Source organism: Excalfactoria chinensis, chromosome 21 (assembly GCF_039878825.1).
Source record: "Excalfactoria chinensis isolate bCotChi1 chromosome 21, bCotChi1.hap2, whole genome shotgun sequence".
NCBI lineage: Eukaryota > Metazoa > Chordata > Aves > Galliformes > Phasianidae > Excalfactoria > Excalfactoria chinensis.
This window is the reverse complement of record NC_092845.1, coordinates 327396-341140: the sequence shown is the minus strand read 5'-3', so window position 1 is coordinate 341140 and position 13745 is coordinate 327396. Positions and strand designations below refer to the sequence as shown.

Below are 13745 nucleotides of genomic sequence, written 5' to 3'. Positions count from 1 at the left end.
GTTTAGCAAACCAGAAGTGGCCAGCTGCACGGTATTTCCCATGGTTATATAGATGCAGAAAAACAAACAAAAAAAGCCCAGTCGTTTAAAAAATATTTTTAAATAAATCAGGAAATCTGCAGAATTCAGCAGCTTACTCATCCTGTCCATTGCCTAATCAAACTGATGGTAACACGACTCTGTGTTCCTCTCACTATTAATAGAACCACAAAAGTACTGTCAGAATGTGGGAGCAACTGCTCACTACTGTGCAAGTCTCAGCACAAAGCTGAAAACAAGAAATGCACTTTTCCCTCTGAAATGATTTCAGATGGAATGACACAGAAAAGAATACCGAGCCTGGAGCCAAACTACGCCATAAAGGTTTACATTCATTCTCTTTTTGGTCACACAGGAAAATCTGTACCTGTGGTTATTTACAAAGCAAAAGATGCTGCAGATGAACACAGGCTCAGGGCAAACTATGAAATCTGTAGGATATTTACAGCTTCTGAAATTAACTGACAAAGATCTCTAAGTCAGTTCTTGCTATATTTTTATTATGAAGACCGCTCTTGTATAAGGTACATGTTAACCCTTTAGGAATTAAGGACAATGCACATCCATAACAATATTGCTTGTTTATAATATCTAAATGAATAAAACAAAGCTATAACAGCTTGAATGAGTATTTGAAGTGATTTTAGAAAAATATATAAATACGCAGAGGAAACCAGCAGTAGTAAAAATCATTCAGAACGACAAGCAATTTCTGCAAATTCTTTATTGCATGGATTAAGAAAAAAGTATTCCCCTTTCTGCATTAACTCTCAGGGCCCAAAGAGTTACAGGGAGTGTCTTACACACAGTTCGGTTGTGATGTCAGAAATAATAGTTGGATTCTCACTGAAGTTTGCTTTACAAAACAGAAGACGATATTCCAGGAAACCACTCATGGAAGCTGCCTGTACAAGGAAACTATCCTCAGCTGTACTTTATTATTTATGTCATCCCTTCCCATTTGCGGTGCAGCTTACATCAACTCACAGGACATTACCCACATTAAATCTACTTCTTTCCTTATTTTCTTTCCTGCTGTAGCAATAAATCAAAAGAAAGATGGGGGATTTATTTCTCTGGATTGGCTGCTATATGCACATACTACAGGCCCTTGGTTATTCATTGTTCTCACATTAAGCTTGTTGTTAAAAATACGGTAAAGCAGAGGCAGCAAGAAACAATCACATTTGTCAGCAACCTGTTGCATCTCAGATGCTCCACAGCATGGCCACGGCCTTGCAGATACCAACATCGTAGTAGTTGAAGTAGCAGAGGCCAGTGAAGGTAATGGCCGACAGTACGTACAGACCTGTATTGGCCACTTTGATAGGAGTATCTCCATGGACGTAGTCAGTTATTACCTGTCCAAGACCCCTAAAAAACGAGAGAAACAAGCTGAAATCAAGGAGCTCATGTCAGCGTCATGCTGAAGCAGCCCTGCTATGAAGGCACAAACAAGTCAGTATTTTCAGCACCTCAAATCAAAATGACCTAGAAGACACCCAGTTTCCACTCAAAGAAGCAGATGCAAGTAAGAAAAAAATATATTAAAATATTCCATACATTCTATTAAAATATATAAACATTGGCTCAGATTTCTTAAGAACAGGGTGATAAGTGTTGAGTACAGCTCTCCCAAACAGAGATGTGCCTCAATGAAGACAAGGGGAGCTAATCTGACTTCAAAGGCATGAAGAAAACAAACAAGGAAATAGACTTTTTGCCTGAACTCTAAGACCAGCCCTTGCCACGCTGCAAGAGAGACTCCAAGACACATCTCAGATAAGAGAGTAGTTAGACATGAGCATACTGTTTCTTTTCCTACATCTGTCAGCCTTGAAGCGAACTCTCTGCTCCAGAGTAAAATCGTTCAACAACAGGAAGAGAGAGGATGCTTTCAAACTGATGTGGCAATTCCCTTCCCCAGATCACAGCTGTTTACCTTCAGCAATGACAGGTGCCAATGTGGTAAAAAAACTAATCAAAAACAGAAGCAGTTTCCATTTTCTTCCTAGGATTTTACCCTCCCAAGACTCCCAGTTCTGCCACCAGAAGAGAACACTGAGCTCAGTTTCATTTAGACAGGATTCTGAAACCTTAACAAGGAGAATTTGAGCAATGGGGGTGCAAGGAAGCCCTGGATGGAAGAGAAGTAGAAGACGGAAGCAGTCTGAAAGGCAACTAACTCTTCCATTATGATGGCTATTGTAACTTGGCAGTGGAATAAGGGTCAGGAGCACAAGCAGCCACCCCTGTGCTGCCAGCTGTGCTAAGTTCAGACCGAGGTACAGCCAATCTTGTCAATAGCCGTGGCAGTCACTAGAGTCTGCCTGCATTTCTTTCCAGTTGTTTTACAATGAGAACTCATAGCCACATCTGGTCCTAAGGCTTGGGACACCCCACTCTCAGACCCCACTCAGCGTTAAGGAACCCACTGTGCTCACCAATGGCCATGGAGAGTGAGTGCTGCAGCCAAGGAGTAGTCCACGGCCGCTCCAGGGTACAGGTACGCAGCAGGGAGCAGGCCCAGCAGGAGGACACTGACTGCACGCTCACTAGTCCAGTGCAGGGATGCAGCCTTGGAGCCGCCTGCAAGGAGAGCTTCTCAGTGCAAAGCCACATCCAAGTGCTGCAGCCACACAAACAGGCAGCCCGGCCCAATCCACCCCATGTGATTTTCTCAGCCTGACTGCTATGCTTTGAGTTGAGCAAAACCAAGATGCTTCTCAACTCAATACGGAATATGTATTTTACCACGTCTAGAAAGTTTGCTTTAAATATTTCTCCTTTTGCCACTGCTGAGAGAAGCCTCCTTGAATACAAAGAAGTAGAAACTCCACAGGAGAGCTCCAAGCAAACCCCATCAGGCTGCAGCCGGCAGAGGACGCGCTCTGCCAGTTAACCAACCTCTTTTAGAAACCTTTTAATTCAAAATGAAGCATTTCAAACGACACACCCGCATTTCCCACTGCAGTCACACCGTCAGGGCCGCAGAGCAGCTCCTCCCCGCCGCCGTGCAGTGACGGAACAGCTCCAGCTCAGCTCCTGCCTCCCCGCCCCGCGTCCCCACGCAGCTCAGAGCAGCTCGCCCCGCCCGCCCCGACCAACCCCCGGACCCAGAAGCTCCGTCGCCCCGCAGCTCCCGGCCGCACCGCTCCCGCTATAACCGCTGCCGGGTCGTATCGCATTAAACCCTATTTACGCTTCTAAACCTTCCCACCCCGCTCCGTCCGACTGACGCCCCCAGCGCAGCGCACGCAGCGCGGCACTTCATTCCCGGCCTCGCGGACGTACCGTGTCCCTGCGGGGCGCCGCCGTGGCTCTGCCGGGCCGGAGCGCTGCGGTCGGCGGCGGCCGCCAACACGGCGGGGCGGCGGAGGAGGGTTCGGCGGAGCAGAGCTGCGGAGAGAGCGGGGCCGGGTGAGCGCCGGGCGGGGCGGGGCGGCGGGGCGGCACTCGCGGCACTCGCTGCACTCACCCGTCGGGACGCCGCGGGGCCGCGCCAGCCCCGCCCGCAGCAGCACCAGCGACGCCATCATCCCCTGCTGCCCAAGGGCACCGTGCGCCGGAACCGGAACAGATCTCACACGCACTTCTGCTTCCGTGTCGCCACGCGCGGGCGTCCCTGCGCGGCTCTAGCGGAGCGCCTCCCGCGGAGCAGCGGGGCGCCGGGCGGTGCGGCCGCGGAGAAGCGCCGCGATGAAGGCCGGGCTGCGCCTGTAAACCAGCCCGCCGGGTCCCTCACCGTGACTCCACCCGGAGGACGGAGCCTCGGCCTGCGGCAGCGCGCGGCCACACCGCGCAGGAAGGCCCCGTCGGGCTCCCGCTGCCCGCGGTGAAGCGCGGCACCAACGCGATGCGCTCCCGGCAGCCCCGCCCTGTCCGACGGGCCGCCCCGGGGCTTCGTTTCAAACAGTGACAGGAGCGTCAAACCGTCTGCGTTTATTGGTCTGGTGAACACAAGGGCTGGCTGCCACCTGCAGGGAGAGCCGCTGCGCCCATCTCCGTTAATACACTGGGCAGAGCAGAGCCTGAACACAACAGCCACTGAGGCTCCTCCGCCGCCCCCAGGAGAAGCAGGAACAGCCCAGAGCTGCCAGGAGCTGGAGAGGCTGAAACGATCGCTGAAGATCCTAATTACAGCAGGGCTCAGCGCACATCCTGCTGAGCAACAGCCCCTCCTCAGTGCCCCGCTGAGCTGCACACGATGGCACACGTATCTGCTGCTGGAGAGGGGAAAACAAAGCTCCCACGGGGCTAAATCCTGTGACACTTTCTGTTAGCAGCTCAGCTGATGGACTCCTTGTTTCTCCCCGCTCTTATTGCAAGTTTTGCTCATGACTCGGGTAACCTCCCCCTCACCCCCCAAAAAACAACCAACAAACCAACAACTCCAAACTGTTAAAACTTAATTAAAAAAAGAAATGGTGCAAACATGCCTGTGTTCCCCTGCAGACAGCCTGGAACTATTTGTTCATCAACAACCAACCCAGTCATAGAAAGAAAACCTGAAGCTGGCAGAACAAGCCAGTGTGCAAGACAGGTAACTGCTCCCCTGCTTTCCTTAGTATCGCAGCAGTGAAAAGCAGGGGGGCAGCTACAGCTGGCTGCCAGGGTTCAGCATCTCCCCTGCGGATGGCAGGATGTATAAAGCACAGTGCTGAAAGATACCTGCCTCTGTTCTCTATGGCATTGTCTAAGCCGCAGCCCAAGCTCAGCATCTCCCCATCAGTCCTCCTCTGAGCTATCCTCCGACTTCTCGTCAGTGGCCACTTTCCAGTTCTTCCTCTTGCTCCTCTTCTCTGCTACTTCACTGTGCCGCTCCGACACAGAGTTGTGGCGTTTCTTTCTCTTTTTAGTGAGCTGTTTCTCTTTTTTCTCCTCAGGCGCACTGTCCTCAGAGCTGCTGCTGGTTGAGCTGCTTGCAGGGGAAGAGTCACTTTCCTGCTCAGAGGAAGAGGTAGGTTTCCTAGCAGGCACTTTCCTGGTCTTCTTCTTGCGCTTGTGTTTCCCCTTCTGAGTGCTTGAAGTCTCCTCTTCAGAGCATTCGTTCTCCCTGGAAGAATCTGACGATGACCTTCCCTGCTCCTTTTTCTTTTTCTTTCTCTTTTTGTGCGATCTCTTTTTTTGCTTTTTCTTGTGCGATTTCTTTGTTTTTTTCCGTCTGTGCAACTCGTGGGCAGTTTGTTTTCTCAGATGAGATTTCTTCTTTCCATTGACAGCGTTTTGTTTGTCTCCTTCTTGCTGGTCACTGTAAGAACAAGGGATGATAAGAAGAAAGTAAACAGGCAGGCAGAAAGCAGCCAGGACCTAAGTTTCAAGCAAGTCCATTGATTCAGTTCAACAGTTCAGGGAAGTTACACTTAGTAGCTGTATTTTTGTTTCAAGTGCTGGTTAACAGCTTGAGTCCACAGCTTATTAGTATCTCCATTTAAGGTATCTGAGCCAGAACCAAGGAGAGCACATACTGAAAGCCACCGATTGATGAAAAAACAATTCATGAAGGGTTATTTCCAATCTGCAAGTCTGACAAACTTTGTATTTGATGTACAAGGTGTACTTTGAAATGATTCGTGCTAAGATCTTAGTTTAGAGCTAAGTCTCCACTTTCCAGGGTACCGGGAGAGTTGATTCTCTCCAGATGAGGAGCAAACCAGAAAACACAGGAACGTTATAATGCGAAGGGGAACCCTGAGCTGATATTTGATTCATCTGATTTGGATTCAGCCAACTGCTCTGGCTCTGTTGGCCCAGACAGACCTGCAGCATTCAGAGCATTTAGTAACTCAAGTTAAAACCAAACGTCTAATTAAGAGAAACGATCCTCTCCTGAGACTCAGGCAAGAGGGAAACCGCATTAATGGACTGCATTTTTTTTCAGTGGCTTCCTGAAACCAAGTAGTGCCGCTTTGACATTAAAAGAGGATTCATAATAAATCTCGGTTTGTCAAATTCCTTGCATAACCTGACAAATCTGGGATACAGCTGCGAAGCCGTTAGCCTTACCTATCTGTATCGAACTCTTCAGGGTACAGCTCCTTATAGCCACTGTGGCCCCATCTGTAAGAAAGCAGAAACACCCATTAGCAACAAACTGAATGATGTTCAGGGGAAAAAAAACTTCTGAAAAGACAGAGCCACAGAACGAGCATTAGTTTAAACAAGAGACAGCAGAACCTTCCCAGTAACAAGAAGAAAACAAAAGGAAAACCAACTGATTTGGTTAGTACTGTTTAAAGGCACTTTACGTCTTTAAGCTCTTTCCTACTTCTAATTACAGCAATAATACAACTCATCTTTATTTAAAATAACCCCAGGGAACACTATATTGCATATATATATAATATATATATTGCATATATATATAATATATATATTGCATATATATTGCGTTTCCTTGGACAAAGCAATAAATACTAAACTTAGATGGAAAATGTAGGGCTGAGCTTTTGTTGCTTACTGTGACTTAAGAATTCTATCGATAAATACAAACGTGGTAAATTCAAATCAGGCGCTCTGTGTGACACGGCAAAGCCTGTGATCTTACTGAATGAGATCAAATAAACTACTTCAGAGTAAATTTTCAGTACAGAATACAAGGGGGAATGGTTTTAAACTGCGATAAGGAAAGCTTAGGTTGGATATTAGGAGGAAGAAGTTTTTCCCCCAGAGGGTGGTGACGCACTGAACAGGTTGCCCAAGGAGGCTGTGGATGCCCCATCCCTGCAGGCATTCAAGGCCAGGCTGGATGTGGCTCTGGGCAGCCTGATCTGCTGGCTGGCAACCCTGCACGCAGCAGGAGGTTGAAATGAGATGACCATTATGGTCCTTTTCAACCCAGGCCATTCTATGATTCTGACTCTACAACAGATGCTGTAATTACAATTATGGCCACAGAATATTAATGACCTCCACAGACCTGTCTGGCATGTTGGCTTCACATTCGTAGAGCTTTTTATTCCACGACCGCATTCTAAAGAGATCATCTTCGACTGGGTCAAGAAAATGGGAGTTCTTTGTCTTCCAGTCAGCCCTGTGACCCTCCTCATCAAAGCCATCACTGCGCATCCGACTGCTGCAGAAAGAGAACAGTTGTCCTTCAGCTGTCAATTCTGATGGAGAAACTTTCTGATCAAGGGGTTAGTCCAGCGAGGTGAGCAAAATTCCAGCAAGTCTCGGGTGTCCGTCTACGCAAGAAAACCAGCTATCATTTTAACAGACAGTCAGCATTAGAGCTCTTACAGAACCAGCTCAGTAACTAACAACGCTTTTCACGTTTATTACTGCCTACTGCACACAGCAAAATTGTTGGCATGCAGGGATGCTCAAGGCAGTGAACTAGAAGGGGTCACCTCCCCTGCCAAGAAATGAGACACAGCTGTTATAAACACAAAAGATGGGGATCTCAGGGAGCAGAACCGACTTCACTGAAACTGCAGTTTGATCAGCACCAGCCAAGTTTGGAAAATGACAAAGATGGCCTGGAGCGCCTCCCATACGAGGAAAGGCTGAGAGCCCTGGGGCTGTTCAGCCTGGGGAAGAGAGAGCTGAGAGGGCATCCCAACACTGTTTATAACTATCTGCAGCATGGGAGTTGAGTTGACAGGAGCAGACTATTTTTGGTGGCGTGCAGCAACGGAACAAAGGGCAACAGGCAGAAACTGGAACACAGGAGGATCCATACGAGCACAGGGAAGAACTTATTTACTGTCTGAGCGATGGAACAGCCTGCCCAGAGAGGAGAGACGGTGGAGTCTCCTTCTGTGGAGATATTCAGGCTCCACCTGGATGCCCACCTGCGCGCCCTGCCACAGGGAACTGCTTTGGCAGGTGCTGGATTCAATGAGGTTCTCTCCAAGCGGTTCTGAGCTTCTTTGGTGAAATGTCAGATTTAAACCCTACTCTGAGCTCGTGCAGGTGAGAATATAATGACAGAACCGCTACGGTCTCCACGCAGTGCTAAGAGCAGCCGTCACAGCGCTTTGCTGTGCCAAAGGGGCTGGGCCGCGTCCCGCGGTGCGGAGCCCACCTGGAGGTGTCGCTCAGCGCCCCGCTCCGCCGCCGCCAGCACGTCTCCTCCGCCTGCTTCTCCCACTCGCGGATCTTCCACATCTCCGTCTCTTCCTGGATCTGCAAGTCGCGAAAAGCGGACGGGCGTGACGCGGGGGCACAATGCGCGCCAAGCCCCGCCGCCCGCACGGCGGCACAACACGCTCCGCCCGGGAGCGGCTCCGTGCGGCTCCTTACGGGGCCGAGCGCTCCGCGCCGCCACAGCCACCACGGCTCCGCGCCGGCCGGGCTCTCCCGCCGGGCCGTACCTTGTTGTGCGCGCCCGTGTGCCGGATGACGTTCCGCAGCAGCACTTTCCCCACCGGCACCCGGGACATCGTGCCGCCTGCAGCGGAGCTCGGCCGAACCGCGCCGCCGCCGCCCGACCCGCTCCCGGCTCCCGACCGGAAGTGCCGCAGCCCGGCAGCCCCGCGGGGCGGGCCGGGACCGGAAGAAGGAAAGCGCTTCCGGTCGCGGTTGCCGCGCGACGGCGACGCGATGGCGGACGGGGTGTCGCGGCTGTGGGCGCTGCTGGACGAGATGGCGGAGAACGAGCCGCAGTTTTACCGCCGGCTGCTGCGGGAGCAGCGCGCACACGCACGGCGCTTCTGCGCACGGCCCGAGCCCCGGCTGTGCGTGCGGACTCAGCCCGCCCCGGGGCGGCGGCACCCGGCGGGAGGCCCGGCGCGAGGCGCCGCCTGCGGGCCGCTCTTCGTCAACGTGTGCGAATGGAGGCGGGTCCCGCGCCCCGCGGAGCCCCACGGCCGCATCCCCGTCATCGCGGGGCCGCTGGAGGCGGCGGGCGGGGCCGGTGCGTGCCGTGCTGCGGGCGGGGGGCAACTAACGCAGACGGGATCGCGGCGGAGCACACGGAGGCCGCAGCTGCGGGTGCTGAGCGCGGCCCATGCACGGCTCACAGCCGCACTGCGCGAGCAGCCGCTGCCCGGAGGCCGCGAGCCCCGTTCGTTTGCTTTCAGTTCAGGCGTTATAGAGGGAAACAGAACGGCTTGAGTTGGACGGGACTTCAGAGCCCACCCAGTGCCACCCCCGACCATTAGCAGGGTTGCCCACGGCGCCATCCCACATGGCCTTGAGTACCTGCAGGGATGGGAACTAAATGCAGGGATGACACCAAACTGGCTGGGAGTGTGGATCTGCCTGGGGGTAGCGAGGCCCTACAGAGGGATCTGGACAGGCTGGAGAGCTGGGCTGAAGGCAATGGGATGAGGTTCAACAAGAGCAAATGCCAGGTCCTGCACTTTGGCCACAACAGCCCCAGGCAGCTCTATAGGCTTGGGTTGGAGTGGCTGGAGGACTGTGTGGAGGAAACGGACCTGGGGGAACTGATTGATGCTCGGCTGAACGTGAGCCCACAGTGTGCCCGGGTGGCCAAGAAGGCCAACGGCATCCTGGTGTGTATCAAGAATGGCCAGCAGGACTAGGGAAGTCATCCTGCCCCTGTACTCAGCATTGGTGAGGCCTCACCTCGAGTACTGTGTCCAGTTTTGGGCACCTCAGCACAGGAAGGACATGGAGGTACTGGAGCAGGTCCAGAGAAGGGCAACGAGGCTCGTGAAGGGCTTGGAGAATCAGCCCTACGAGGAGAGACTAAGGAAGCTGGGGCTGTTTAGTCTGAGGAAGAGGAGGCTGAGGGGAGACCTTATTGCCGTCTGCCAGTACCTGAAAGGTTCTTACAGTGAGAGTGGGGCAGGTCTCTTCTCACTAGTGACAAGTGACAGGACGAGGGGAAATGGCCTCAAGTTGCGCCAGGGCAAGTTCAGGTTGGATATTAGGAAGAACTTCTTTACAGAAAGGGTGGTTAGGGACTGGAATGGGATACACATGGTTAGGGACTGGAATGGGATACACATGGTTAGGGACTGGAATGGGATACACATGGTTAGGGACTGGAATGGGATACACACGGTTAGGGACTGGAATGGGCTCCCCAAGGAGGTGGTTGAATCGCCATCCCTGATGTGTTTAAGAGCCGTCTGGATGTGGTGCTCAGGGATATGATTTAGCAGAGGGTTTTTAGAGATGGGGTACTGGTTGGGCTGCGGTTGGACTTGATGATCTTCAAGGTCTTTTCCAACCTGGGTAATTGTATGATTCTATGAACTGTAGACACAGCAGGACATGGTGCCAAAGCAGCAGTTCTGACACAGCTCATTTCCTGCAGACTCTTACAGCATTATAGATATTGCGTATAACCCAGATGTGCTGCAGAGGAGAGAAGAAAACCCAGAAGCAATGGGACATTTGATCCATTTGACGCTTAAATTCATAGAGGAAAAGTGCAACCTTATTCTTTCACAATCATACAAGATTGAATCTTTCAAGCTGAAAGGAAGCCCCGACAGGATGTGGCAACGACTGAAAGGCAGGCAGCCTCCACCACCCCACCTGGGTCAGAATACAGTGAAAGGTATGTGGAAAGCTGCTTCTGCTGTCTTAAAGGACCTGACTTCTACGGCATCCCTGACCCTCACCTCTCTGACCCCACTTCTTAAGCTTAAACTTCTAGAAAGATAAACGCAGAGTAGGAGGGCAGCACTCAGACCAGACTGCCGGCCTGTTCGCATTTATCTGTGTTGCTTGTCTCTATTTTCCTTTATTTTAGGGTTAAGAAACTAGTGACACCGAAGGAGTAAATTCCTTTTTCCTGTATTCACTAGACATGGGAACTCTGCCAGGGTCTGATCCTTTGTGGTGCCAAGTTTCTTTTCCTCTAGAGTAGAAGAGGTTGCTGCTCTGAAAACAGCAACTTTTAACAGCTTGGCAATGATAGCAAGTCATGAGGGAAGGAGAACCAGCAGTCTGCTTGACTAAAGTGCTAATTGCAGAGCTAAGATTTTTGTGATGCGTTTTCCAAGCAGTTAACATTCCAGTTCTTAGTAACTGACATGTAAAAGCCTTATTTTTCTTCAAAGAACTGACACTTGATCAGCTGCTGCACAGCATAGAAGCTGAGGACCGCAGTGATGCTCCTGTCTTGCTGAAGGAAGAAAGCATCACACAGTCTAAAGTGCAACTGATAGAGGAAATCAGCAGTACGGAAGTGCCAGAGGAGCTGAGCACCCCTGCCTATGAAATGACCACTGTGAGGGATGCAAATAACAAGCCAGTAAGAATTGAACTGAAAGTTGAGTTGCCTGAGGTTAGCTCTGTTTCTGAGTGTGATCTAAGAATTTCCAAGGTAAGAAAAAGGAATAACCTTGCTTTTTCTGTCTGTATCACATTCTTAGGAATACTTCCTGCCAATTCATTGTTAAGTAGTTAATCACTTATTCTCATTTTCTTGTTTTAGGATGATGTGATCATCGATGTCCCTGAAAAATACAGATTACAGCTAGATCTGCCAGAATTAGTGGATGAAGAAACAACAACAGCGGTATTTAATAAAGGAAAAGGGATGTTGTTCATCACAGTGCCCATTGCCAAGCCTGGACAATAAAGGCTGCATTGTTTAGTTTGTGTTCTCAGATGACAGAATTAAACAACAGCCCAGAATGTGAATCCTGACTCCTGGTTGGCAGTGAGTTAATGGACCTTCTCATCTTCAAAGGCGAATATCTCAAAGGTATTTGTAGAAAAGCAAGTCAGGAGGAATACTGAGCTTTGGAAAACAAGATTGTAAATACTCAAGAAATAACTGAATACATTAACAGTTGTATGGAATTGCATACATACACTTACTACATCATTAATATACAGCAGTAACAGGTTGGGTTTTTTTGTTGTTGTTGCTAAATAAATTATTTTGCTTACTGGATTGAGATGTGCTTGGAGCAGCTCTTGCGTGTACCTGATGCTGCAGCAACCAGGAGAGGCATCGTACACAGTTCTACAAGTCCTGGATGTCCTGTTTGCTTACAGACAATCCGTGCTGACCTTCACTGTTATACTTTGTAGTTCCATCACTAACTGCACCTGACCTCAATTCCTATGAGTTTAGAAGTTAGCGAATGAGACCAACAAACAGCAGATCTTGAAGTTCCAGGATACAAAGAAATTCAAACATTGCTAAGGACAATTAGTCACTGCCAAGGGAAAAACAAAAGGGAGCTTAGTGCCCATGACAAACTCTCACTACATCACATTATTGTAGTGATGATTGTTACATCACGAATCAAGACAAAAGCTGCAACTTTAAAATGCAAACTCCAGGAAGACCATGAAGTCCCAGGTTTTCCTTTGTTTCTTTGAAACTTAAGAGGGCCTTACAGAAGTACCCAGGGATCTGCAGCTATCAGAGCTGGCCTGCTGCAGGCTGCAAGCAGCAGCATACGTCACCACCAGCACTCTAAGCACACACATGAGGGACAGACCTGCAGGCTAACAAATCCTATACCAAAGTCATTTGGGGGGGGCGTAGCTGCAGGGTATGCTATTGACTGTTCTTACTGCAGAGAGAAAGCCAAAGCTTTAGTAAGCCAGAACTTGAGCTGCTACTGAGAAGTGCAGCAAGGAAGGTAGGAAGACTCAAGCTCGGTTCTGTGTGATAGTCATTAAGCACGGGATATCTTGGGATATCTGTGATTACAGCTGAAGGTTATTAGGGTGAGTGTCACTGTTAGATGGAAAGGCTGAATAGCTCTGCTTGTGCCACAGCAGTACAAACAGCCACACGTGACTCAACAGAAAAGCACTGCAACATGCTTTAGTAGTTGTCAATTCAAAACATTTAATAGAACATAGGTTCACAAGAGCAGGTCTGGAACCCAGATATTTTAGAACATTAAAAAAGAACCCAAAAACATAATGCACTTTTTTTTTTGCTTAAGCCAGGCATGAAAACCAGCTATCACAGCAACCAGACATTAAATAGTTCCCACAAAAATATTTAATTTCCACAGTATTTTCTTTCAATATCTTTAGTGAGTTTTGTATCAGAACTTTACAGGGGACTGTACTTAATGCGATACACAGAACGACAGATCAGCTTCATCTTTTGGTTTTTGGTTCAGTTTTTGGTTAACTTCTCCCCCCTATTCAATTCTCCTGGTCACGCTGAAGTTACTACACAACCCTCCTTTTTACATGAATGTTTCCATGTGGAAAGTGGAATTTAAGCACGTTCAGCACTGCACCCCTTTCAGGATACAATGACTGGGGTAACTGGACTCAAGTCCAACAAGCAATTCCAACATTTTACATACAATATATACATGGACAGCACATTCTGCAGTTCACTGAGGCTGGGACAACACAGACAGTTCAGGGAAGAACTGCAGTACCAGTGACTAATGCAGAGCTTCCTATGTTAGAATACCTGAAAAAGCTGTCAAATGTTTGTGTCACCACATGATTAACACCCACGGGTGGGATTATGAGCATGTGCCATTTGCCTACATGGGTTCCAACACACAAAGTCTCTTGAAAATTCTGCAAAAGTTACTTCCATGGCATCATAGTCTGATACTAACTCAGCAAGAGGAAAAGCAATTAAAGAGTCTTCATATGAGAAGCACACGTAAGTGAAAGTCTATGACAAGACAGCACGTTCCCTGTGGTATCTGAGATGCGATACCACAGGTATTGGTGTTCTTTCACCTTTAAAGTGCTCAGAAGGGATCCCAAAGCTGAGAAGTTCCAAACCAGTGCTAAATTCCAAAAGAGACTTGGAATGCTAACACTTGGCCTTTGAGAAATTA

At 49.5% G+C, this 13745-nt stretch overlaps 3 protein-coding genes and 1 long non-coding RNA gene across 4 annotated transcripts; 2 read left to right on the top strand and 2 right to left on the bottom strand.

Moving 5' to 3' along the window:
* Positions 1-748: 748 nt before the first annotated feature.
* Positions 749-3649, bottom strand: SDHD (succinate dehydrogenase complex subunit D). The gene is made up of 4 exons (XM_072354782.1): positions 3518-3649; positions 3334-3438; positions 2484-2628; positions 749-1413 (listed from the first exon to the last, which is right to left on the bottom strand). The coding sequence occupies exons 1-4, from the start codon at positions 3576-3578 to the stop codon at positions 1248-1250; spliced, it is 477 nt and encodes a 158-aa protein (XP_072210883.1). The 5' UTR covers positions 3579-3649; the 3' UTR covers positions 749-1247.
* Positions 3650-4443: 794 nt separating this feature from the next.
* Positions 4444-5765, top strand: LOC140261399 (uncharacterized). Its single transcript, XR_011905701.1, has 3 exons — positions 4444-4582; positions 4926-4999; positions 5654-5765. It is a non-coding gene; the product is annotated as an uncharacterized lncRNA (long non-coding RNA).
* NKAPD1 (NKAP domain containing 1) lies at positions 4576-8491 on the bottom strand. Its single transcript, XM_072354781.1, has 5 exons — positions 8358-8491; positions 8069-8169; positions 6959-7114; positions 6046-6099; positions 4576-5290 (listed from the first exon to the last, which is right to left on the bottom strand). The coding sequence occupies exons 1-5, from the start codon at positions 8424-8426 to the stop codon at positions 4768-4770; spliced, it is 903 nt and encodes a 300-aa protein (XP_072210882.1). The 5' UTR covers positions 8427-8491; the 3' UTR covers positions 4576-4767.
* On the top strand, positions 8383-11863 carry PIH1D2 (PIH1 domain containing 2). Its single transcript, XM_072354780.1, has 4 exons — positions 8383-8899; positions 10271-10516; positions 11022-11287; positions 11399-11863. The coding sequence occupies exons 1-4, from the start codon at positions 8383-8385 to the stop codon at positions 11543-11545; spliced, it is 1176 nt and encodes a 391-aa protein (XP_072210881.1). The 3' UTR covers positions 11546-11863.
* Positions 11864-13745: the final 1882 nt, after the last annotated feature.